Source organism: Pleurodeles waltl, chromosome 1_1 (genome assembly GCF_031143425.1).
Source record: "Pleurodeles waltl isolate 20211129_DDA chromosome 1_1, aPleWal1.hap1.20221129, whole genome shotgun sequence".
Lineage (NCBI taxonomy): Eukaryota > Metazoa > Chordata > Amphibia > Caudata > Salamandridae > Pleurodeles > Pleurodeles waltl.
In genome coordinates this window covers 227,237,783-227,264,015 of record NC_090436.1, presented here as the reverse complement: position 1 = coordinate 227,264,015, position 26,233 = coordinate 227,237,783, and the positions used below count along the sequence as shown (strand labels likewise).

The following is a 26,233-nucleotide window of genomic DNA, read 5'->3' as shown; positions in this document are numbered from 1 at the left end:
AAAAAGCTGAGTGTAGCTCCAGCACTGAAAATTGTAATACTGGACTAGGTCCCATCTGTTAATTATCTACTTTCACAAGATACCCTTACAATGTATACATAGATCATCTAGTAAAACTGTAACAAAAAAATAAAATGTGCATAAAGATATTTGTAGTATAGACCACCAACATCTACAATGAGCTTATAATAGAGGTCATAAGGGATCAGGAATTCAACGATCCAATTCACAAAGATTTTTCCACGCATAGGAGATATCTGCAAATGGTAGAAACTATAACTTAAGCCTACATTATTACTGGTGCCAACCAACAAAATGAGAGCTGTCTCTGTTATACATGCAGTTGTTTCATCTACTTTTAAAAATCTAGTGCTTGAAGTCACTAGGGCACGGAGAGTGGTCAGTGAAATGTAATGCAAATAAGATGAGTACCTGCACAGTTGTAATGCTGTGGGCATTCACAAACATATATCAGTGCATATCTGAAATATAAATGTTCCACTAGAATACACCTGAATGCAGTTGAATAAACTGTTGGCTAGGGTATATGTTTCCAATTTTTACAGCATTTGCAAGGGAGATAAATACATCTGAAGAAAAAAGTATAACTATTTTTGAAGCAAAAATAATTGAAAAGAATAATGTTGAATTATGTACATTTCCTACTTCTGTACGTATGTGGCCCATGGAATTCATGGGCAATGTAATCATGGGGTTAGCTTTGGTTGTAACTATCATACCATTACTTGTGTCCTGTAGGAATGTCTAAACATTTTGAACACTAGCAATAACAGCACATGAAAATGAAGTAAGTCAATCACTTCTGTTTCTAATCAACTACAGTGGTGTAGATATCCAGCTTGCTTGATTTTCAACAGCAAAACAGCTGGAAAGGAAGTGGCATGGGAGCAAAGACACCTGAGACAAGGCAGTTTTCAAGACCCCCCTCAACCTCTAGTATTGCCTGCTAAGAGCAACAAAGAAGGCAGCTCTAGTCATGCGCTTCGAAACCAGCAGCAACAACATCAAGGAACTCTTTAACATTGCTAAGGAATTATCCAATCCGGCGGCTGGCAAAAACAACATCACACTCCCACAGGAGCTGTGCGACAACCTTGCTGATTTTTTCACAAAAAGATTGCAACCATATACAGGAACTTCAAACCCCAACCTACACCTACAGACTTCATCAACAGAGTCGCCACCACAACAACCAACACCACTGACCACCTGGAACCGAGGATACCACCTCCACCATGAAATCCATCCACTGGGGAGCCCCCACAGACCCCGGCCCTCACCATATCTTCTATCTCAGAAACCAAAGGACCAGCCAGGAACTCACCACTCTATCAACACCTCCATCACCACAGTAACCTTCCCTGATGCCTGGAAACACTCCAAAGTCAAATCACTACTCAAAAAGCCTGCTGCAGACCCCAGTGTACTCAAAAAATACTGGCTAATCTCCCTGCTCCCTTTCCAAGCTAAGGTACTGGAGAAAATCATCAACAAGCAAGATCAACAAGCAACTCATGACCTACCTGATGCAGAACCAGCTGCTCAACGCCTCCCAATTCAGCTTCCATAGCAATTACAGCACAGAGACCGCTGTGATCACAGTCACAGACAAAATCCATCCTCTCCTCGACCAAGGAGAAACAGCAGCCGTGATCCTCCTTGACCTCTTGGCAGCCTTCGGTACAGTATCCCAAGCACTCTGATCAACAGACTACACCGCATCGGCATCCAAGGAGATGCACTCAGATGGATCACCTCCTTCCTCACCAGAAGAACTTAGAGGAATCACCTACCTCCTTTCACCTCCAAACTAAAAGACATCACCTGCGGGGGTCCCCCAAGGATCATCCCTGAGTCCCACCCTTTTTAACACATATATGACCACTCAGGCCAACATCGTCAGATCGCACGACCTCAACATAATCTCCTATGCAGACAACACCCAACTCATCCTCTTGATCACAGGCGACCCCACCACCGCCAAAACCAACTTCAATGGATGCATGACAAGCATCGCTGACTGAATGAAGAACTGCTTGCAGCTAAACACAGACAAAACAGAGGTTCTGATCTTTGGCAAGACCAGCAACACATGGAACGACTCCTCGTGGCCTTCAGAACTAGGACCCACACCCATTCCCTCCGAATAAACCAGAAACCTAGGAATCATCATTAACAACAGGCTCACTGTGAAATCACAGACTCACACTGCCTCCTCCACCTGCTTCTTCACCCTATGCATGCTACATAGGATCTTCAAGTGGCTAGCCCTGCACATGAGATGCACCGTGACACAGGCCCTCATCACCAGTCAAATAGACTATGGAAACACCCTCTACGTAGGAATTGCCTCACAACTCTTACTAAGAATTCACACTATACAAAATGCTGCAGCCAGACTCATCCTCAGCCTTTCCTGATGATCCCACATCACACCACACCTCAGGCAACTCCACTGACTCCCCATGCAGAAGATGTCAGAGTCACCAGATCCTCGGGGTCTGTGCACGTTCCCAACTCTTCCACCACAAGACAGCTCCAATACTCTGATTAGATTTATCACAGAGTCTAAGAGAGTCCAAGTGGGGAAAAGGGGATTAGGACGGGAACAGCTGGGAAGGAGACCTGTAGGAAGCAAAAGGTTAAAACACAACTTCAAAATTACATCTCATGAAATCAGTACCATGCTACAACTCTAAGCTTCGTCTTTTCCGAAAAACATGAACAACCCTAGAATAGTCCTAAAACTGACCAGGCTTTCGATGAGCGAATGCCTGAGGAGGAAACAGGAAAAGTTAAATAGGACTTTCAGATTCAAGTACTTTCTTTAGCATGAGAATCAGGAAACACTCTGAGCAATTTCTAAACAACCATATGAATCTCCTTTTAAGAATATATATCAGGAACACACAGCATTACATCTAGAACTCTGGTATTGTTGTGTTCATCTCAGAAAAAACATTGGGAAGTAAATTGCGCACATTGCAGATTTTTATATGAGTATTAAACACCATAAAGGATTGTGCACCATGAAATCACACAACGTAGATTCAAGGAATAAATCACGCAACGTGTCAACTTGAAATGCTACCAAGAAAATGTCTTAGAATAGTAGCGCACAGTAATTTACATTATTTGTACACGAGGAAAGAATTGCGCGTCTTGCCGATTCAAATGCCACCATACAAATGCCAAGAAATGGTAGCGCACAATGAACAACATGAAAAGCACTCAGGGAAAGAATCGCGCGTCTTGTCGATTCAAATGCCACCATGCAAATGCCAAGAAATGGTAGCGCACAATGAATAACATGAAAAAACACTCAAGGAAAGAATCACGCGTGTTGCCGATTCGAATGCCACCATGTAAATGGCAGAAAATGGTAGCGCACAATGAACAGCATGAATTACACACAAGAAGTGAATCGCGCGTTTCGCCGATTCGAATGCCACCATGTAAATGTCAAGAAAAGGTAGCGCGCGCGCAATGAACAACAAAGTTAAATGCTCATGAAATGAGTTGCACGTCTTGCCAACTCGTAAAACATCATGTAAATGTCAAGAAATATCAGCGCGCAATGAACAATAATGTAATAACGAAGTCAAATCTTTATGGAATAAATTGCGCGTCCTCCCTATTTGCAAACCACCATACAAATGTCAAAAAATGACAGCACACAAGTAATCTGTTATTCATTTAAGAATTAAAATCAAGAATATGAAAATTCTCAATTACGGTGTTGGGAAATGTCCAAACACCATCTTACCGCCTGGAAACAGTGATCACCAATGAGAGATGAGTGCAGAAGACTGGAAAATCCAAATAGGCCGCCGGGACAGGAGCTCAGGAAGAAGCTGCTGCTCTGCACCGGGACATCTGAATAGTGAGCACTGGAAGTTGGGCTGACTCTCTTTTATAGAGTCTTGGCCCAGCCTAGAACCACGCCCAGGCTTGTTGCAGGGAAAGTCTCTAGAAGGCCCTGGAAAGGGACCACACCCTAACACACTCTGAATGTCTGCAGCAATACATTGCAAATGTACAGTATTTATAAGCACCTTAAAAATGAATCTTTTGGATGGAATTCTGCAATGCAAAAGGTTAAACAATAACATATCATCACAATGCATAAATTACATTATCTTGCGAGTGTTGGGTTTTTGCATTCTAGATGCCCGTAGAGCGCGCACTGTCCTGGTGTTGACAGAAGAGGGCATATTCAAGCTACTGACCCACACACACAAAGCTCTACACAACAAAGGACACGCCTACATTAACCACCGCCTCAATTTCCACTAAACGTCAAGAAGACTACGCTTCACCTCCCTATCGCTGGCCCACACTCCACACATTCACTGAAGCAAAAGTGGATGACGTGTCTTTTCCCACATAGCAGAAAAAACCTGGAACAGCCTACCCATGCTTCTCCAGATCATCACCTCTCATCCGGACTTCCACAGAGCCCTCAAGGCCTGGCTATTCTAATGAGCAGCTGAGACTTGCAAGCACCAGGGTACCCTGAAGGTGAATCGTCTCACTTTACAAATCCTCTTTGATTGATTGATTGATTGATTGAGGCAGGAGAGGTAATTATTTACAACACTAACTGGAAAATAGATTGTCAATTAATTAAACTAATATAAACATGTGGCCAAAACATTCATTTCTAGACCTATAGATGGGAGCTGAAGATCATGATACCTCTCCTACAGTATATATTAACACTTAGTGTAAAAGGGCTATGTTATTTAATCTACATATATCCTGGTTAGAGATTGATGTTTTCATTTAAAGGGATTTAATCATTGAATAAAAACAAATGTTTATTGCAGGTGATACAATTCATGTTGAGTAGAGTGGAGCCCTAGATAGTTGAAATATTAAGTTAAAAACACCCTACAACATCTACTACTAATGACCTTTTCATTCAATGTATTAATGTCAAGGTGATGCTGGATACAGAGGTGATGCTTCTTCCAGTTCTGGAGAAGGTATTTGGAGGATATTGAAAGCTCTACAAATACACACCCGCTAGTGAGGGAGGAAGATTAAAGGCTAGCCTGAATCTCGCATGTCCATCATGCGGCAGCGGTGACGGCAGGCAACAATTTTTCTAAGGCTTTGGGTCAGGAATTGGCCAGCCCCGGAGCCCTGACTCCAGCCTATACCTTCAGGTTCCCAGCACTTTCTTATATTGGCTGACTTTGCTTACAATCCGCTCCTGGTGTTCCATTCCTGGATCCTGGCCTGCCTCATGATGGTGCCCCTCCCACCCTTGAGGAACATCTGCCTTCTCTTGCCCAACATATACTCCTTGGGCCCCTGGCCTTTTTGCCCTTGGACTTTTGACATCCCTAGCCCTGATTTCCTTAATGGCAGTGCTTCTGCCCTATTTGCAACACAGGCTCCTACTCTGGCACCTGCTAGTTTCGCAAGATTAGCTGGGAGGAAAGAAACTGCCAAAGCTGAACACTGCCCTCCTTGTAAGTTGTGAGAGACAGAGAAGGCAAGACTGAGCTAAGACTATGAATGTTAATGGTAGAGTGTAATGTACTTAGAAGCGTCCAAGTGTGAATGAGTATGTCAGCTTTAGATTGTATAGTTGTGCAAGGGAATTGAAAGGAATGGCAGATAGGACAGCATGTTGGCTCTCACTGGCATACAGGTCGACTAATCTTCTTGGTGAACGTTCTGGCTAATCATATCTTAACATGATGTTGGCCCAAGCCTAGAATAGTGAGCACAGATGATAATATTATGGTTTTACCTGGTTTTAGATGTTAGGGTTGTCTACCCCACACCTTTAGCCTTCCTCCTCCATTGTTTGCTGATATTGTTCTTGCTTGCCTTAGAACTCTCTGCACTTTACTACTGCTAACCAGTGTTAAAGTGCTTTCTTTGCTAATCATGGTAAAATTCACTCTACCCAAATAGCACATTTAATTTAGTTATAAGTCCCTAGTAAAGTGGTACATGTACCCAGGGCCTGTCAATCAAATGCTAATAGTGGGCCTGCAGCACTGAGTGTGCCACCCATTTAAGTAGCCCTTTAAACATGTCCCCGGCCTGCATTTTCAGCCTGTGTGTGCCATTTTGAACTGCCATTTCAACCTGGCAAAATAAACTTTTTTGCCAGACTCAAGCCTTCCTATTCAATACATATGAGGCACCAATAGGGAAGCCCCTGAACAGCCCAGAGGTCAGGGTGCTTTTAAGTTTTACATGTCCTGGCAGTGAAAAGCTCCTACATTAGTTTTTCACTACTGCATGGCCTACCACTCCCATAGGATAACATTGGGTTACCTTATTACATTTGATAAGTGAAACCTTCCAATTGGACGCAGGTGGACAGATTGAGTTTGGTGTCTATAGAATTATAATTAAAGATTCTCTTTAATGGTGAAGTCAGATTTTTTAATCACAATTCTAAAAATGCCACTTTTAGAAAGCTGAATTTTCTTGTCCTAATCATTTGGTGCCTGCAGCTGTATCCTGGGTCACATGACTAGGTGTAGCTGTCATTTGGCTTATGTGTATTGCTTTCAGGCCGTGAGACATAGGGAAGATAGGTGTTGGCAGTGTTGGAAGCTGGTCTCTATATGGTGCACCAAAAAGAAATACACCAAGTGCAGAGAGTCTAGTGGCTCCCCAATTGGTTTGAAGAGGCAAAAGTAGATAGTACTAACACTCTATTTTGAGGTAGAGTGGGTGAGCAGTTAGGCTTAGTAGTGCTTGTAAGTGGCTCCCACAGTTGCCAGAGTAACTCTAGTTACTGAATAGGCAACACCATGTGTGCCGAAGCATCAAAAAGATAAAATATTGTGGAGTCTGGCAGACAACAGTAGCAGCTTGAAATTGTTGAATTATAGTACATTAATAAAAAAGCAGCGTCAGACCCAAAAACACAGACTGACTCGGAGCCTTGCATGCATCTGATCAAATATGTTGTTTTGCTCCCATGTAAAAAAGAGCCAACAGAACAAATGTATGCATTTTTACTTGTACTTACCAACATCAGCTCCACTCAGGGCTCTGCCTAATGGCCACGGTCTCATATCAGTCATCTTATCATTGATAACCAACAACTGGATACATCCTTTAAAACCTCGGTTTGTTCCTGCTGATCTTACCAGCCAATAGGCACTTGGCGCGCCACCAAGGTATAAAGGAGTCCTGAAGGTGATTTTACTGTACTGTCCCTGCAAGAAGGGTACAAAAATAACAATCAGATATATGAGTCATTATAAAATATATATGTATTATTCCTTCTCCTACCTCACCCCCAAGGCCTGGAACTCCCTCCACACCAACCTTCACAAGACCCAAGACCTCCTGCTCTTCAGAAAGAACCTCAAGACATGGCTGTTCGAACAGTGACCCTCTTTCCACCCCCCCAGTGCCTTGAGACCCTCACAGGTGAGTAGCACTCTCTACAAATTTTTTGATTGATTGATTGATATTAAACCATAAATTGTTTGAGTTTAGTTGCTGCTACAGTGACATTGACTCAACCTGAATGAGTGGGCACTATAGATCTGGAGACATTATCATAGACAGGTCAGAAAGACAATTATACATTGCGCAGTTGTTTATTGTAGCCCAATGCTGAGAGCTATATCAGTTGTTATAGACCCTGCCTAAAGTTATAGGTTGGAGCACCAGGAGAGGATCAATAATAACCACTATACATCCCAATGCAAAGAAGCAATAAGGCTACTAGAACCAAACAATAAATTTCCTCTCAGTGATAAACTAGCTTATGTTATTTAGATCTATGTTCAACAAAATATAATTTCAGTTCCTATTTGCCACTAATGTTTACCACATAACATATCTCAATTCATTCATTAAGAATATGTATATCTATATTTTCATTTATTTTAACAATCATCAACAAATGTTTATACATACATAGAAATTTCCATAAAATCAAACCAATAATACTCAGTGTAAACAGACAATCACATTTCACATCATTAATCGCTTCATATTACACAAAAATTCATTAAAGTATTAATAATTTAAAAAACTCAAATACTGCTGGTGAGGTGTTTCAGTGGTTTCTTGGTTTACTCCACCTTCTTCAGGACATAAACAATTAACATTTTAAAAATATTAAAAACCATGGGCACATTGTTATTTCATGTGGGACTCTATTCCTTTTAAATGAATGGCATATTTGTTCTTTCACCATACTTGTCTCTGCCTTTTTTATTAGTGTCTGGCTGGTAACCCTGGAAATGACTTGGAATTGTTTTTTACACGGATAGCAAGGGGCCATGGTATGGGAAGACTGAGCGCTTCTTTGATGTATGCGAGTGCCACAAAGGAAGCAATAATCATGGTTCTAGTTCTTGCGAGCCAAAAACAAGATGCTGAAAAACAGCAGTTGAATATCCTGTGGCAAATAAAAGTGTCATCATGATGACATGGAGACAAGGTTTTGCTTGAAGGAAGAACAACCTTTTAGATCAGTGGAAGTTGATTTGAAGGAAACTAAGTGATTGGTTATTTCGAAGAGGAATTTAATTTGCACAAGTCAATGTATAACACATCTTTTATATAACAGAAAAAAACAAAAATTATCCTTGAAGAACATTCAAAGACAGAGTTCTTTTACATGCTGAGTTTTTGATGTGATCAGTTACTGAACCTTCTTCCCCTTGGCAAATCCTTTCATCAGGAGGTACTAGAGTTTCAGCAGGTGCTGGACCTTGCTCAGTTAAACAGTCATGTCTTAAGCCAGTTACACAGGCATCATAATCACACAAACCATGAGGGTAATTATCTTCATCTTCATCATAAATCAAACAGGACTACTCCTCATCAGCATTTAATTAATGGCACATTTGACCACACTCCGGAGATTTCAACACATACCATCATGGTAATGACACTCTCTTTATTGAGTTTAACAACTTATAAAACTTGGAGGAACCATTTTCCATATGTCTAGGAAGGCATAGTTTTACAAAGTCACCCATGTGTATTTCAGTAGATTTGGTATTGAAAGGGCATGTAACGGCCTCTCCTCTCTGCATGGTGTGACCCCACAGAAGTTGTAATTGGAGATCAGGTTGGACATTGTCAAAATCTCTACAAGGTATTTTACATTTAATCAACCAAAAGCATACATTTGAGGTGTGAATTTGGCACTTCATCAGGGTCTAACACCTTTAACACAGTTAGGAGAAATGCTATACTACCACAAGCTTTCTTTGATGGCCAAACATACAGGAATCTGACTCTGATATGCAAGATGGATGCTATACATAAGTAACAGTTACTCACCGCTCCGTACACTTTAATGCTGGTATTACAGCAGCCACATCACACAACAGTTTGGCTCCAATAGGGGTATTCTCCTCATACCCTGAAGGAAAAGGATAATATGTGCATCCAGGCTCCTACAGATGGCAGCACACTGGAAGCTCCACAAGAAATCATTTGGATCCTACACTTGTCACCAAAACGTGTAGTTGAATGCTAGACCAGTATTATCTAGAGCCTTGAAGGAGTGAGCGAGGAGTTTGAATTGCCCCCATTTGTGACTGGGGAGCCTGTGGAACCCCTTTAGGAGTGGTGTGATGTGAGTGGAGCAAGTGGAGCATAGGAGGTTGTGAGTAATTCTGGCCGCCAAATTCTGCATGGCCCAGAGGCGTCTGGTGAGTTCTATGTTGATCCTGGGATACAGGGTGTTCCTGTAGTCCAGCTTGCTTGTGACAAGAGTGTGTGACAGTTTTCTGGGTGCTGATTGGGAGCCACTTGAAAATCTTCCTCAGCATCTTAAGGTTATTGAGGCATGAGGCAGAGACACATTGAATTGGGAGTTCATGTTGAGTTTGCTGTTGATAATGATCCTGAGGTTCTTAGCATGGGTCGTGGCGGTGAGAGTCAGTCCTAGCTCTGTTAGTCACCAGGTGGAGTACCACAGTGATGTGCTCTTCCCAAAGATCATGATTTCGGTCTTGTCAATGTTTAGCTTTAGACATTTGATCTTCATCCAGTGGGCAATTTTCAGCCATGCTGGCATTGAACTTGATTGGGGTACTGAGTGTCTTGTCCATGAAGGAGAGAATGAGTTGCAAGTCATCAGCGTAGGAGATAACCCTGATGTTGTGAGACCACATGATGCTGGCTAGAGGGATCATTTATGCGTTGAAGAAAGTCAGGCTCAGGGAGGATCCTTGTGGAACTCCACAGATGAGGTTCTGAGGGTGTCTGAGGTGTACAGTGCTAGGCTGATTGATTGGGCATTTCCAGTCTGCTAAGAGCAGATCCATGTCAATGGATTCCAAAGTTCTGTAGGTGTTGGATGAAAATGGGGTAGGAGACCATGCCAAATGCTGCAGAAAGATTAAGGAAGATGAGGGCAACCATGTCTTCTCTGTCCAGGGTCATGCGGATGTCATCCATAGCCATGATGAAGCAATTGTTGGTGCTGTGGTTGAGTCTAAAACCAGAGAGAGTTGGTTGTCATGGAGGTAGTAAAGAGTTGACGGTGTTGAGGAGTTGGTGGTCATTTAGGTATTTGGTGAGGCGTCTGTTAATGATTTTCATTACGACCTTGGCTTGGATGGTAGCAGGGAGATTGGTCAGTAGTTGGTGATCTTTGAAGGGTCTGCAGAGGGTGTCTTCAGCAATGGGAGAACAGTTGGTTGTTTCTAGGTATCCGGGAGGGTTGCAGAATAGGTAGAGGCACTTAGAATGAGTGTGAGCATGGTGCTGATTGGTTGCAGTCCTATGCAGTAGACGTGGTGTGAACAGAGCTCTTATGGGGTCTCTGAATGGATGGACTTCATGGTGGTGGCAATTTCTTCCGTGGCCATGATGGGCCGTTCTTTGGATAAGATCGGTAGGTATTTAGCGAGGTGTGTCAGGTCCAGTTATGGGCTGAAGGTACTGTTAATGGCAGTGATTTTGTTGCTGAAGAATTGAGATAGTTGCAGAGGTCCTGTATGGTGGTGATCGAGTTTAGGGCAGCGGAGGTGAAATCTTTTACAGTGGCAAAGATTTCTTTGTTTCTGTTTCTGGCATTGATGTGGTCCACCAGAGCAATGTATTTATGGTCTGGATCATTTGATTGTAGCATCTTAGGGCAGATTTGAATGTGCTCCTGTCTGCATTGTCCTGGCTCTTTCTCCATTTAAGTTCCAGTTGTTTGTAGATGAGTTCCATCAGTCTTAGTTACTACATGTACCAAGTGGCCTAGGGTCTGGATCTGGTTGCATTGCTGTGGTTGAGGGGGAGCCATGGAGTCAGCGCAGGAAGTGATTGAATTGTTTAAATTCTTGATGGCTGTTATGTTCGAGTTGGTGGGCGTTGCAGTCCTTGTCAGTGATGAAGTTCCAGTTTCAGGGGATTGGTTTGGCGGTGGTGCATATGCATTGGACCAGGACAGGGATGCTCAACTTGATGAGAGCGGGGTCTGTCCAGGGGACTCATGAGGGCTTGACAACTCAGATGTTGACAAAGTTGATGAAAATAGGGTCCAGGAGGTGTCTGACAACATAGGTACTTGTTGGGTGAGGGCCCAGGCTTCCACAGTCTTCAATGAGTGCTCTTGAGTTGGGGTCGATGTGGTCTTCTAGGTGGAAGTTCAGGTCTCTAAGTAGGATGTGAATGCTAAAATTGAGGGTGAGTGGTGCTGATGGTGTCAGTAAAGTTAATGCATGGTCCGGGTGGTTTGTAGATGAGAGTACCACGTGGGGTAAAGTTAGCTGTGGCATGAAGCATGAAGGGCAGGCGCTGCATGTTGGAGAACAACGTGTCCATGGATGTGGGCAGCTGATGGTGTTCTTGTGGATGATGGCAATTCTGCCTCTGGGTTTGTGAATTCTGTATTGTCTGGAAATCTTATTGCCTGGGGGGATATCAGTGGTGTTGTCAAGTGCTGACGCAAGGGTCAACCTGGTTTCCATGAGGAAAAGTAGGTCAGGGGCATTGTAGTGCAGAAGGTACCAGATCCCTCTGGTGTGTTTGGTGAGTGAGCAAGTGTTGAGGAGCATGCATGTGAGTGTGGAGTGTTTTGTGGATGGTTGCAGGACTGTGTGAGTGCAAGGGAGTGTGGTGTTAGGTGCTGTCAGTGTGGTGAGTGTTGTGTGTGGGTATGTGTATGAAAACTTGCAGGATGCACAGGAGAATGTTCCCTCTGTGTTGTGTGGTGCTGCAAAACAGAAGCATGTGGAGCTGGGGTTGAGGGCATAGAGGGTCAGAGCGTGGTAACGGTGGGACGAGGAAGGACCAAGGTTCCTGGCACTGGACCTGGTCCAGGTTTGGACATGCTCAGACAGGCTTGCCTTTTGCACTCCATAGGCATTCCAGTGGTGTGCTCACTGCTTGTTTTTGCTGTGGCATCCATTAACTAGGTGCTGGGGGAGAAGAGTGCTGTCACTTCCTGTGCAGATGGATGATGGTAAATCCAGGGACGACACTTCTTGTGCAGATAGATGATAGGAAATCAAGTGATGTCACTTCCTTTGCAGATGGATGATGGAAAATCCAGTGATGTAACTTCCTGTGCAGATGGATGATGGAAATGAATCCTCTTGCTTGGCTTCTTCTTTTAAAGACAGCTGATCCAGTAGTAATTACTCCTGAATGTGTGTACTTCTGACAAAAATCCCATTGTGTTACTGAATCCCACTGAACTCTTGCAGACTATGTTATGGACATGTTATGGACAGTTTCCACTGTCCCACCCAAAGCTACCTGCATTCTCTTTTTATTTGTCATGCTACCTAGCTCTTTACAAAGAAGGATCATGCATGGTTTGAGTAACAGAACACAGACTTAGTGGACATAAGTCTAACAACAGATCAACAGGTTGCCATGCCCTGCAGCAACTGAACCCCACAGAGCACACCCTTGTACCATTCTAAGTTCTAAAGACCACTAAGCTTGCCACATTCACAACAGGCCCAGGCCCAGACCCAACACACTAATTTTTCATTGTTCCTCTATAGTTTGATTCTTTGTTCACCCTCATTGTTCTCTTTCTATGAACCTGTGTCTAGTTTATTACTTGATGATTTCTGTTTTTTTGTAGTTAATTCATTCATTCATTTCTTTTTGCTGTGCTCCATTCCATTTTCTTTCTTGCAATCCCAGAGTTTTTCACTTATCTCACTTTCTCGCTCATTTATCTTTCTCTTTTCCCATTACTTCTTACTATTCCAGCTACTAGCTCCCTACCTGTTTCACGTGGTACTCTTCTGATTAATGCATTTCCTTTACTTTTCTATTTCATCCTCCTTTATTTCTCCATATTTTCCCTATTACGCATGCCGGTCTGTATAACCTAATTTTCCTATTAGACAATGTCCTCCTTCCCTCTTCTTCTCTCAACCCTGAATTTTTAGCAATTCCAATATATCTATATATATCTTTCACTCACACCACTCCAGTCAAAATTTCTGTTGAGTCATTCTTCCATATTTTACTTCATTCTTATTTTGTGCCTGTCCATTAATCATTCTCCTTCTAGCTCTCCCTAATGCACACTTTTTCTGTTTCAACCTCATCTTTTTCACTCTTAATGTTCCTATTTCACGATCTGACCTTCTGTCACTTTTTCTTACCCTTTTTAAAATGATTTTATGCATGTCCATCTCTTTCTCCGTTTATCTCGCTCCTCATTAGTCTTTTTTCTGATATCCTTAATTTCTTGCCACTCTTGTCTCTCCTTTTGTTTCTCCTCATCCTTTCAACTACTGTGGAAAAGATTCCACAGCAGAAAGAATGGAATGAACTTCTAAGTAATTCACTTACACGAAGGGGAAGATTTCCAAATGTTCTACGCAGTTGGAGTAAACACTTTTCAAATATAAACTACAAATCTCAATTCACAGAATCAGGATTGATGGGATTCTACATTGCTTACTTACTTACTGCCCGTAATACTGACTAGCATGTAGGGCAGCCATGAAGGGCCTCCACTTCATCTATGCTGGGCAGTTTTGACAGTGCATCAGCTGTGGTTCGGCGTCTTCTTTTCTGTTGTGACAATTTGCCTTCAGGTGTCCTTTGGCCTGCCTCTCTTTCATTTGCCCTCTGGGGTCCAGTAGAGAAGTGTTTTTGTGATAAAGTCTGGTTCTCCTCTGATGCGTGTTCTATCCATCGTCAACTTATTCTCATAATAATGGTGGTCATGCTCTCCTGCTTGCATCTGGTGAGGAGTTCCTGGTTGCATATGGGTCAAGGACAGAAAATGTGCAAGATTGCTCTATGGTTGCTGGTGTAGAAGGTAAACAGCGATGTCACTTTTCGTCATCTGCCAGCAAATCCGATCATTACAAGAGTGTGTACAGAATTCAGGTTTGGTAAAACCTCAGCTTGGTGCTGGTGCTATACTGAGATGATCACACATTGTTTAGCATCCTGAGGGCAATCCTGGCTTTCTTCAGTTTGCTCTTTATGTCACTGCCTGCCCCTTCATCATGTCCGATAGAGCTTTCTAGGTAGGTAAATTCTTCAGTCATGGCTAGGTCATCTCCATCCACCTTAATTGGTGAAGGGTTAAGGATTTTGAGTGGCATGACTTCAGATTTCTTCATGTTAATCATCAGGCCTGCTTGCTGTGCACAGATGTTGAGGCGAGACGTATTTTCCTGCGTATGCTGGTCCTCCAGTGTAGAGAATAAGGTCCATCTGATGCCTCAGGTCTGTTTTTCAGCTGTGTGTTGCATCACCCAGTCCATGACTAGGTTGAAGACCAATGCTGACATCATGCATCCCTGTCTCACACCAGTCTTGACTTCGAAGCTATACTCAATATCTCCCACCTTGCAGGTAAAATGAACATAAAAACTCTTGACAACGAGAACTATATGCTGCGGTAGCTGCAGTATGCCATATGGTGTCAAAGTACGCCAGAGGCCGTCACTCTGGATACTGTCAAAAGCTTTCTCAAAATCAATGAAGTTAATGTTTAGCTGTCACTGCCACTCCGGAGTGCACAGGATTCTACATATGCACCTACGAATTAGAACATTGTTTCGGTATAGCAGAACTTCTACATTGTCTAGTTCAGGGACATTATTGTGAGGATTTCTGTGAAGGCCATATTGGAAGAGGTGAATACCCACAATCTTAGGGGGAGTTCACAAAACCATACAGGTAGTTTCTCATCCTAGAAACACATGCAAATTGTCTGCCGGCAAAAGCAAAGGGAAGTAAGTACCTTTCCATATTTGGAATGGGGAATGTACACTGGAAAAAAAGTTTTAACCCTCAAGGAAAAATGTAAGTTGCATGAGCTACTTCACATTCTTGTTTACAGAATGTTTAATGTCTAGAAAATGTTCATGCTTACGTTTTGTGCATTGAGTAATCCATCAAATCAATGCCATCACAATGATCTTATATTTCCAGATGTACTTTCTAGCATTGTAACTTAAGATTTGGTGAGTCAGTCACACACTATTATGTTCAGGTTCTCTGATTTCCAGTTAATGAATAATTCTTAAGTATAAGAAGTGGAAGTTTTAATTATGTTACCTGAGATTTGCCTGCCACAGGAGCGTTATCGTCCACTTGAAGACGGCCACTGAGTCCCTCTCTGTAAACAGTCACCCTGTGCCAGCTGCCTAACTTGATTTTACTTTCGCTTGTGATGACAGCTGCACCAGTACCACAGTTAAACCTGAAAATACATTATTTGAGACTGTAAGTAACAACAATAAATACAAGTTATAACAGTACATTACCATATGTTGGTGCAGAGCTGAGATGCAGCAATCAGCAATGCCCTCCTGTGACTTGCATTTCTGTGTCATGCAGAGGTAAACTCAATCACTGGTGGCATTTTCAGAATTTGCCTAATACAGATTGATGTTTTACGTGTTCTCATTTAAACAGGCTTCAATGGCTTACTCCTTCGCCTTCCAATTTGTTTCAAGTAATATAGTTTCAGCCTTTTCATGAAGCTGATGTGCATACTATGCAATGAAAGAAGTGAACGTTATATGAATACCGCCAAAATAGTTAGAAATTAAAATCTTTAATTTCAAGACAAATAATGGCATGAAATAACTATTGATTTATTCCGCCACAACAGACATATTTCACTATTTAATTAGACTGGATAAAACGTGATCTCTAAAAATCAAAGCACTAGGATTAAAAGTCCATATCAATTAGTTACCAAAATTCATTTTCAACCGTGTCCACTTTTTTGTATCCATTAGTTTTATCTTTAAAACAGTGCTTTCGTTTGGAACCAAATGTCATCAACTACTAAGTTTGCTTTTTGCTTCATGCTAGATGGCTAACAATGATGCACGTGCATTCATGACAGCTTACTAGCATAAACACATATGTAGACCCCAGGGCAGGCCTTCTCTCTATGTATGACCTTTGCTGCACTGCTGCTGGACTCCACAGGAACAGAACAAGACTGCAACACTGAGGCAACCTTGCCCTGCAACATTGTTTCTGCAGCACCTGTCAGCTCTTTGCAACATTTCCATGGCTGTGCATCCTCTGGGGTTGGCAAGACTTCAGCTGCACCAAAGAAGCTAGAAGGATTCCCCCTTGGAGTGAAGGAGTCACTCCCCTGCATCCACGGGTACCTGAGATCTTCTGTCCTCTAGATCTGTCAAGATTCTCCAACACAAGTTGTGGTTCTGAGGAGTTCTCTGGGTCCTCTTTACATTCTGTCCAACTTGGGAGACGTGAGCCCTTGCCTCTTCCTCTACGACAGAATACCTGTGTACCGCAACTGTGGGAGCAACTAAGGATTGTTGACTCCTGCTCTGAGGGATCTTCAGGCTCCAAGTAGCCCCGGTCCCCAGCACTCTACCTCTGCAAGGACAATCTCCTCTTTGCTGCTCCAGCGACGTGGGACTCCTCTTCAGGTGTGCTGCCTGGGCTTTACTGTGACTGCTCCTAGTGGGTTGCTTGTGGGGGCTCCGACCTCTTTTGCTAGCTCTCCTGTCTTCTGAGGGTCTGCCCAGGCAACCCTCCTGTAGTGTGGTTAGTTTTACGTATTCATTGCGCTTTAGCTTCAGGCTTTAGGCCTTTGTGCACTTTGCCCTGAATGTATTTTATTCCTTTGCTGACAGCTTGGAGCCTCTGTGCACTTTGCTCTACATGCTTTTTATTAGGCTTTGTACTGTTATTTTTCAAATAGCCAGTTCTATGGTGTTGTTTTTTTATTCATATCACACTGTTTTGCCTACTTCAGCACTAGAGTTCTCCATAACATATTTACTCTGTGCTTCAGTCAAGGATACAGTCTGGTACATTGCCGATAGACGTGGTAAGAGTTTAGACTTGGCATTCTGCGTAGGGACATTTTGTGATCACGATGACATGTTAGTTATAAAATCACTTCCTTGTCCCAATACACGCAAGAGGGAGATTCCGACCAGGGAACCACAACTTGACGCTGACTGCCTCGTTGCAGATGCTGACCCAAGATCACAGGTCTTTGCTCAGGTATGAGGGCTGATGTCTCCACAGTGATTCTAATAGGCAAGCTAGAAGCTTAACATGCTGTGCTCTAGATAGAACAAGCAGAGGGAGAGTAGAAACTGTTTGACAATATGATAGCTTTGTTTTTATGTTTTACTCTCCTGGTAACTATTACAATCCTACTGTGTTGTATCGTTCTGGTTATTGCGGCTCATGCCTTAATATCTAAAATACAGTCGTTTTATTAAAACATTATATAAAACTTATACTGTCTTTGTCATTTGTATATGAGATCATATTGGATATAAGAGAGTTGGTTTGGATCTGAGTAACCACGACTTCCCTGAGAAGTTCCAAAGATGTCATGCGCTCGGCTGCCAAATCATTCCTTCCACATGGGAGAAATGAGGCACTGCTAGTTAGCCGGAGCAAAAACCGGATTTAGGGTGACAGAGTTCTTTACACGTGGGTCAGACTCAGTCCCCCACACCGTTATAGATCCTGCTACCTAGAAATCCAGTAGTCTCATTTAGAATAATGAGAGCCCACGCGACATGGCGCCGCCAACGTTTGGTCTGGCTCTAATGATTAGGTCCGACTGACTCTCTTGGTCTCATATATATTTTGACTCCTCGGTTCCGTATACGGAGATGTCCGTGGGGCTGAGGCTTTCCGCCGCCACGGCATAGGTGATTCCTATTGCTTAGTGGTTGGTTGTTCAAGCTTGAACTTTGAAAGGAAAAAACCCCGATATTGGTGTGCCTTCTCTGACCTGAAGCAGTTTTTTATAAAATGGCGAATCCTAATGTAGTGAACGTAGCGATTAATATGCGACATCCGCTCACGGGACACCTATTGACACATGGACTGACAGTCCAGGGGGGTCCAGTCACTTTTGTGGTGGACGCCCATGCAGCCTATAGAACGGAACCTTTTTATTCTTGGGTCGCATTTCCAGCAGTGGATGGGGGAACAAATACTTTTCACGAATACACAGTTGCGAATGTCCCTGGACAATACAGGGCTTACGCTTATTTAGAAATACCTCTATCTTATCAAGAACACCATAATTGGCTTGATGGCGCCCTCCCACACTCAATAGCACAAGTAAGGTTAGGTCCACTGAGTAATGATGGTCCTACCTGGCCTTTATTGGCTACATATACACCACATCCTGCGGTTGCTCAGTTGGCAGTGGTTGAAGTTCGTCGTTTATATACAGAATTAACGGCTACATATAGACGATTAGTTCAGTTTGTCATGCAGACATTAAATACGAATGCAGCGCGTGCTGCTCCAGCGCACCCACAGGCTGTGGTTCCGGGTATTAATCCGGCCACTGTACACTCAGTTATGGGTAAAGTACCGGTTAAACGAGAGGAGACTCCGTTTTGGCTGGCGCAAAAAATTAATACACTGGAAGCAGTATTTCCCCATACGGGACCTCAGGATAAACATAGAATTTTGACGATGTGTTTGCCGTACGGGATGGTTCCTCCGGTGGACCTTTGTAATACCTGGGGCACGGTGTTTGCCGCGCTCTACACTACGGCACACGGTACACCGACATTAGCTAATTTACCGGACGTACTTAAACAGATTCAGGATGAATATGGGGCTGCCCCTGCCTTGGATTTGGGCATGCAGTTGCTGGGCAATTTTGCCACAGTTTCTTCTATTATTTTGAGTAATCTCAAGGGAGAGGCAGTAGCACTAACAGTGCGAATGCGTCTTCGGGATGTTCCGCTGCTTAATCAGGAGCGAGAACTTCTGAGAATAATAGCAGAAACATATTCTAGTATTGGTCGTGGTAGCCTGGGGGCTAGGCCACAAAAACCCCAGTTACAGGGTAAAAATAATAAAGATAATGCTAAACAGCAACAACCTGAGGGTTCAAAAAAGCGCTGGGAAAAGAAACAGCAAACACCTAAGAAAGATGGTGGACAGTCTCCGCAACCGGAGACACCACAGAATAAGTATAATCTCAGGAATAGGGATACTTTGAAGACGCCTGATAGATATCAATATACTCTTACACGCCAATCTCGTTCCTTTCAGGACTCCTCGGAAAAGAGAAGTGAGAGAGGTGGGCGGTCAGAGCGGAGGACGGAGTACGTGAAACCGAGACAGGATTCACAACGCTCAGCGGAGGTTTCTATTAAACAAGAAGAGAAACCGCTGCAACAAAAACAGCAATTTAAAAAGAAGAAAGTGGCAGCAGTCTCGGTTAGACATGCCGCTCAAGAAGAGAGTTCTCTTGACGAACAAGACATGGGCGTTAGCTCTGTTAGACAGCGCGGCAGAGGTCACAATAGTTCGCCGGAGTCTTCTAGAGCATCTGGAGGTGAAAGCAACTGATGACTTCATACAAGTCGAAACGGCGGATATGCGAGTCTCTGATCCAGATAGAGTATATGAAGTGACTCTGCGATTGGAAGGGGACATTGACCGTATTATAAACGCAATTTTTTGGGACCATGTGGTGAAATCATATGATGTTCTGCTGGCCGAACAAGATTGGCCACCTGACTTTGTTCGCGACTGTCCGGTTGGGGAGGAGGTTATTACACCTTCCTTCTCACCACTTGTTCCGAAAGAACTAGCGGAGTCTTATAGTGAATCATGGGCTCTAGCACAGGCTCCCGCCTTGTATAGAAATAACGTGGGGTGGGACAGACAATCACCTTATCATGTAATTCCGATAAAGGGCGAACCTCAGCCACAACCGCAGTATCCTATCAAATTTGAAGCAAGGGCATCGGTTAGGAAAATTCTTACACAATTGGAGTATCAGGGTGTAATTGAGCCCTGTGTCTCGCCGATGAATAATCCCTTGTTTCCGGTTGCTAAACCGGACCATTCATATAGGATAGTGGTGGATTACCGACATTTGAATAGTCATACACGCACATATGCAATACAGAATTCACATAGCGCAGCGCTTATGAATAATATAGTGCGTAAAAAATACAAAACAACATTGGATATCTCGAATGGATTTTTTTGCCAGAATATAGCGCCCGAGAGTCGGGACTATACCTGTTTCAGTGCGTTTGGCTCTCAGAAAATTTTTGTCGTTTGCCTCAGGGGTATAAGAATAGCCCAGGACTGTTTTCGGCTCGTGTAACTGAAATGCTGCATGAGTTCGACCCTGAAGCATTATCATATGTTGATGACATATATCTGACAGATGATGAGATTCTGCAACATCTAAGGCGTGTATCGCGCATTGTTGTGGGGTTTGCTGACATTGGCTATAAGTTTAATTTTAAGAAATCAAAGATTGCCTTCCTCAGCGTCATTTTCCTGGGATATGAGTTGTCGAGTGAGGGCAAGAGCCTAGCGCCACATTTTTTGGAGAAATGTGCTTTATTGCAGCCTCCTAATACGGTTCAGAAGCTCCAGTCATTGTTGGGGTTTCTGAATTTTGGCAGAACTTACATTCCTGATTATGCAACGCGTATAAAACCTTTATACGAGTTGATTCGCCCGAATTTTTTGAGTAAATTTTGGACGATTGAACATACACACATACTGCGAGAATTACAGAGTGATCTCTTAGCAGTTAAACACTTACACACACGGGACAATAAGACACATTTAGTGATCAGGGTGATACCTGGGGCTGTTGGGTTTACTTATGTCACCTTTAATGAAGGGGAGACAGTCCCGATTGCATACAAGTCTCACTTGTATTCTGCTGCAGAGCAACGTTTTGCACAAACTGAGAAAATTCTCACTGCAGTACAGATGGCTGTTATTAAAGAAAGACCGCTGGCCCAGGGTCAACGCATAGTTGTCGTTTCCCCGGTTCCGGCCTTAGAGGCTGTTACAAAAGCGAGTGTTCCTAATTCGAAGGCTTTACACCCGCGATGGATACAATGGGCTATGTCTTTAACAGCCACTGATGTAGATTATGTATTTGACCCTAAACTGCAGACTCAAGAATTTCTTCAATACGAAATAGAATACCCTGTTCCTGCTGGTACGTTGCCTATTGACCAATATGAAGTGGTCATGTATACTGATGGCTCTGCGCAACCAGCGGTTGGGACTAAACAACAGTATTCTGCTGCATGTGCGGTGGTGAGCGGCACTATGGAGGGGGAAGTGTTCTGCCCCCGACATACTTATACTAAAACCTTGGGAGATTGCACGGCACAGCTGGCTGAGCTCAAAGCTCTATTGTTAGCGTTGGAGCACGCGGATCCGGCACTTTTAACCTTGCTGGTCTGTGACTCCTACTACTGTGTGCAGTCTTTCAACGAATATCTACACTATTGGAAGATGAATGGGTTTAGAGATTCTAAAGGCAACACCATTAAGCATAAAATGTTGTGGGGTAAGGTTGCGGATCTGAAGGAAACGCTTCCTAAGGTCCATGTTGTGCATACACTTGGACACCAGCGCGTTGGAATACACGTTGCTGGGAATACTTTGGCTGATGAAGCCGCGAAATCGGCAGTGGCTGTCGCCACTGTGGCCGCAGTGACTCGTTCGAGTTCCAAACCAGACACAGAAATTTCGGCTGCCATAAAGGCTACGGCTGATGGCACGCCCTTTCCTAAAGGATTTCCTTCAAAATATAGTTACTGCTTGAATGGTGCGCTAAATGCTACTGTTACAATTCCAGGCATTGGTGTACGTGAAATTACCAATAAAATTGAGAGACCTCGATTGATTTCTGCAGCACATGAGGGGGTGGCTTCTGCACATGCTGGGGTGGCTGCCACAATTTCACTTTTACAGGCTCGTTACTGGTGGCCTGGTCTCTATAAAGAGATGAAGCAATATGTCCTTTGTTGTGACGTTTGTCAACAAATTAAAGCATCGTCGGCTAGACGCCCGCAGCAGACGCCCCTTCTGATTTCAAATAAACCATTACAGTGTGTGTACTTGGATCATTGTGGTCCGCTGACACCAGATAGTGCATACAAATATATATTGGTTGCTGTAGATTCGTGCTCCAGATTTGTATGGGTATGGCCACAACGCTCGGCTGACGCTCGAACTGTTATTAAAGATTTGCGCATCTTTGTCGATATATTTGCAGTTGCGGCTTTTCATTCGGACCAGGGCCCTGCTTTTGCCTCTAAGGCATTCAGGGACACCATGGCTTCGTTGGGGGTCCAACTCCAATTCTCGTCTCCATTTCATCCCGAGGGAAATTCTGTCGTGGAGCGTTTAAATCGTGATTTAAAGCAGTCCTTAACGGCCAGAGTTATAGGTACGGGTCGTGGTTGGCTAGCCCACCTATATGGAGTACAGAGAGCACTTAATAACTTGCCTAGAAGGTCACTGGGGGGTCGTACTTCATATGAGTGCCTGTTTGGAACACGAATGTATGTTCCTGATCTAGATGGTCCTGGTGTGGAGGCGGCAGATACGCCCTTTGACATAAATGATCGTGTCACTGTTTTGCAGGATTTACAACAATTCCATGAAGATAACTCTTCTGCCAGTGCTGCCTCCTCAGGAATTAAGGATGAACCAGTAACACCTACTGGTTGGATACCCAGGATTGGGGATCTAGTGCGTGAAAAGGTTGCAGTTAAAAAAGAATTTGGTCCTTCTTATCGAGAACCTGTCCCTGTGTTGGGGGTGAGCGGCACGAGAACTGTGATTTTACCTCCGCTGCGAGGGGCCAAAGGAAATCGCTTTGTTTCCATTGATAATGTCAAGTTACAACATGTGGCCGATTCTGCACAGCAGACCAAGAGGGACACCCAGTAGTTCCGGAATCCCTCTCACTACTGGGGAGGAAGTCCCGCTGCAGGTGATTTTCACTGACACTATTTCCTCTCCGAGCTTGGGGAGGGTGGATGATGATCTTGCGATTGTTCCACCGACGGCGATTAATATGGAATCTTGTGATCAAATTGCTGTACATTCTACTGACGTTTCTGAACATGTGGTTTATAGCATGCCACGGCGAGAGCCTCCATCTGCTTCTTCGTTCACAGTTGCACCTTTTGCTAGAACTGCTTCTGGCTGCTTCAACGACGCTGATAATGATGGGTCCGGCTCCTCGTCCTCGATGTCTTCTGTCCACGGTGCACGACGGCTGCTGGGTTGGCTTAAACGCACATATTTTGTGTTTCCTTGGAACTATTTTTGGCTGTTTTTGGCCGTGATGACTATTTTATTATGGTTGGGATTTGTGGTTACTTTTTTTCTGATCATACATGGTCATTTTCTTCCTGATCGATCTGACATTGAGCACGTGGAGACTGTGTTAAAACCGCATTTTTCGTCTCATATGGTTCGAAGAGACTTGTCCACAGTAAACATTTCTGCTATACCAGTTCCGGATGGAATTGTGTGGGATAAAGTAATGTTTGATATATATGGTCCCACTGAATTGATTCAAATACCGTATGTCCTCAAATTATCAATGAATGATATTGTTATACCTGGCATTGTTTCTGATGATTGGGATGTGAAGACAGTAGATTCTATGCTAACGGATTTGCAATATTATACTGTCTATGACGATGAAGATGCTTACCAGTTTAGAGATAATCATGGTGACATGTTTTGTTACAACTATTATGGACACCACTTTATTCATAAAGCTAGTAGCCCTAAGCCCATGTTTAATTATGTGCAATGGGAACATTGCTCGACTCCTCCACAAGGGAGTTCGAAAACGTATTATGATAAATTTGCATATTTTTCTGGGCATGATCAACGAAATGCTAAGTCCTACTATTTTAAAGTTGCACCGTATTCTAATAAGCAAATGTTATTGACCGATACTAAATTACTGTATTCCAATTTGTTTGTATCTAAACTTTCGGTCAAGGGATATGAATACTGGTTTAAAACTGTTGACTTGAAAAGTGTTTGGGGTTCGAAAAATTGGCACATGCAAGGCAGGGACATGCTATTTAGAGCATGCATTATCCCTGTGCAGATGATTTTCCTCAATGACACAGTACAACAGACTAGCTGTTTGGGCTTAGCGACAATTAGGGAGTTGACTTTGCCTAGTATACCTGTCCCTTCTAAATTAAGAAATTGGCAGCACTATGTGAATGCTACTTTTAGTGACTTTACACATTGGGTCCAGAACGGTACGCTTAATACTTCATTGTTACATCCAGGCGGGTGGTTGTTATGGCCTGTGGACACTAATATGTGTCATCAACGTTTTGTCACCTCTTCAGGGGGGTTCAGGACTAGTAGGGCAGACCCTCGTTACGTTTCACCGGAACATGCTGATATTATAACTACATACAGTGTGGGGAAGCTTTGTCAGCAATGGTTGAAGTCATCCACGCTGGATGCAGTTAAGTCACATCTCACGTTACTGTCTAATGATACTGATTTACAAGATTTTTTGTCAGGTCCCAAAGTACCACGAAAGAAAAGGTTCTTATACGAGGTTTATAATGAGATTTGGAAGCTTTCACAACAGGAGGCTGCAGCCCGGTTGCGGCAGATTGATCAAGAAAATCTGATGCAGACTTTGTCTGTTGTTGATAATGGCATGCATACCCTTTCTGACCGTGTTTACACGATTGACAGCATTGTTTCCTCTGCCATTGACATTATTAAATCGGACATGTCTTCTTTATATCATGGGCAGAGTCAGACGCGGTCCATCATGCAGCTGGGTTGGACTCTTCAGACCTTGAAGGCGGGTCGCGTTCCATGGCAGCACATTCGTGCCAGAGAGATCTTTATCTCTTTTAATTTGACTCGTCAACAACAACTGATGGCTAAAAAGGAAGCGACATATGTTATGTTAAATATTGAGAAATTAGAGAAACTGTCTTTCACGGTAGCTGAGATTCCGTCAGCTGAATGGTTGATTCATGGGGTTATTAATTTGCCTATCTCTACTTTGCAATTTACTTCGTGTTTGAAACACATTCCGGTGGGAAGATATGAACTATTGGGAGACAGTTACATACACGAGGTGTGGGACCTTCCCTTTCAGTACAGATGTGTTAATGGTTTGAAGGAGGTTTTTGTTAGCGGCAGCGAATGCGAAGCTTCTGTCAGCCATTCAATGGTTTGTAAACAGCTGTCCTTGCACGGGGCGTGTAACGCTTCGATTGCTAACTTAGCTTGTTATCTGAAGGGAGTTCCAGTCCCGGTTATTAAAAACACTTTCCAGGTGCTTTCTAACGGCAGTTACATTGTCCTTAACAGCGAACGCTGCTGTGGCATGCGTGCCGGAATAGTTTACATCGTCGTTGTCAACAAGGCCGTTACGTGCTGCGGGAATGTGTTGTTTCCCCCCACTCAAATTAGGGAGGTAGCGGACATCTGTCCTCATATTGCTACTTCCAAGGTTGATTTTGACAAATTGAGTCGGCTAAAAGCTTTATTGTTTCAAAAGCATGTGGCCCTTACATCTGCTAGCGAGACCTACGCACTTCAGGTGGCAAGGTCATCGGCGGAGATACAGTCCCTTTTGAATACTAACTTTCCGAATCACTTCGGTGAACTTGTGGGACGTATATTTAATGCATCCAGCACTGCTGGTATTGCACATTTTTTCAAAGTCGTTGGTGGTTTCGCTCACACCTTCTCTTCCATATTCGGTTTGATACCTTCGGCTATACATTCTATTTTCGGAAGCATTTTTGGGGGTTTCCCGATTACTTTGGCTTTATTGGCTGGAGTCTTGCTGTTGTTGCTATTTTTTCGCAATGGCTGTCCCGTCACAACGAGATCCTGTATTGCTGCTCCCGTCAGCGCAGCTGTGTCGTGAACGCATGATGCAGCATTTTGGAGCGACACTCCTGGGACATTTGGAGTGTGACTGGTCTCTGTCATTCAGACCGGT

General features: G+C 43.4%; 1 protein-coding gene across 2 annotated transcripts in view; it reads right to left on the bottom strand.

The window, feature by feature from the left end:
* EGFLAM (EGF like, fibronectin type III and laminin G domains) overlaps nt 1-26,233 on the bottom strand; it is a 563,129-nt gene that overhangs the window by 95,449 nt on the left and 441,447 nt on the right. For both annotated transcript variants that reach the window (XM_069221264.1, XM_069221268.1), the window contains exons 12-13: nt 15,517-15,661; nt 7,028-7,217 (exon numbers count right to left, since the gene is read on the bottom strand). In XM_069221264.1, the coding sequence (XP_069077365.1) occupies nt 7,028-7,217; nt 15,517-15,661 (335 nt within the window). The remainder of the gene's footprint in view (nt 1-7,027; nt 7,218-15,516; nt 15,662-26,233) is intronic.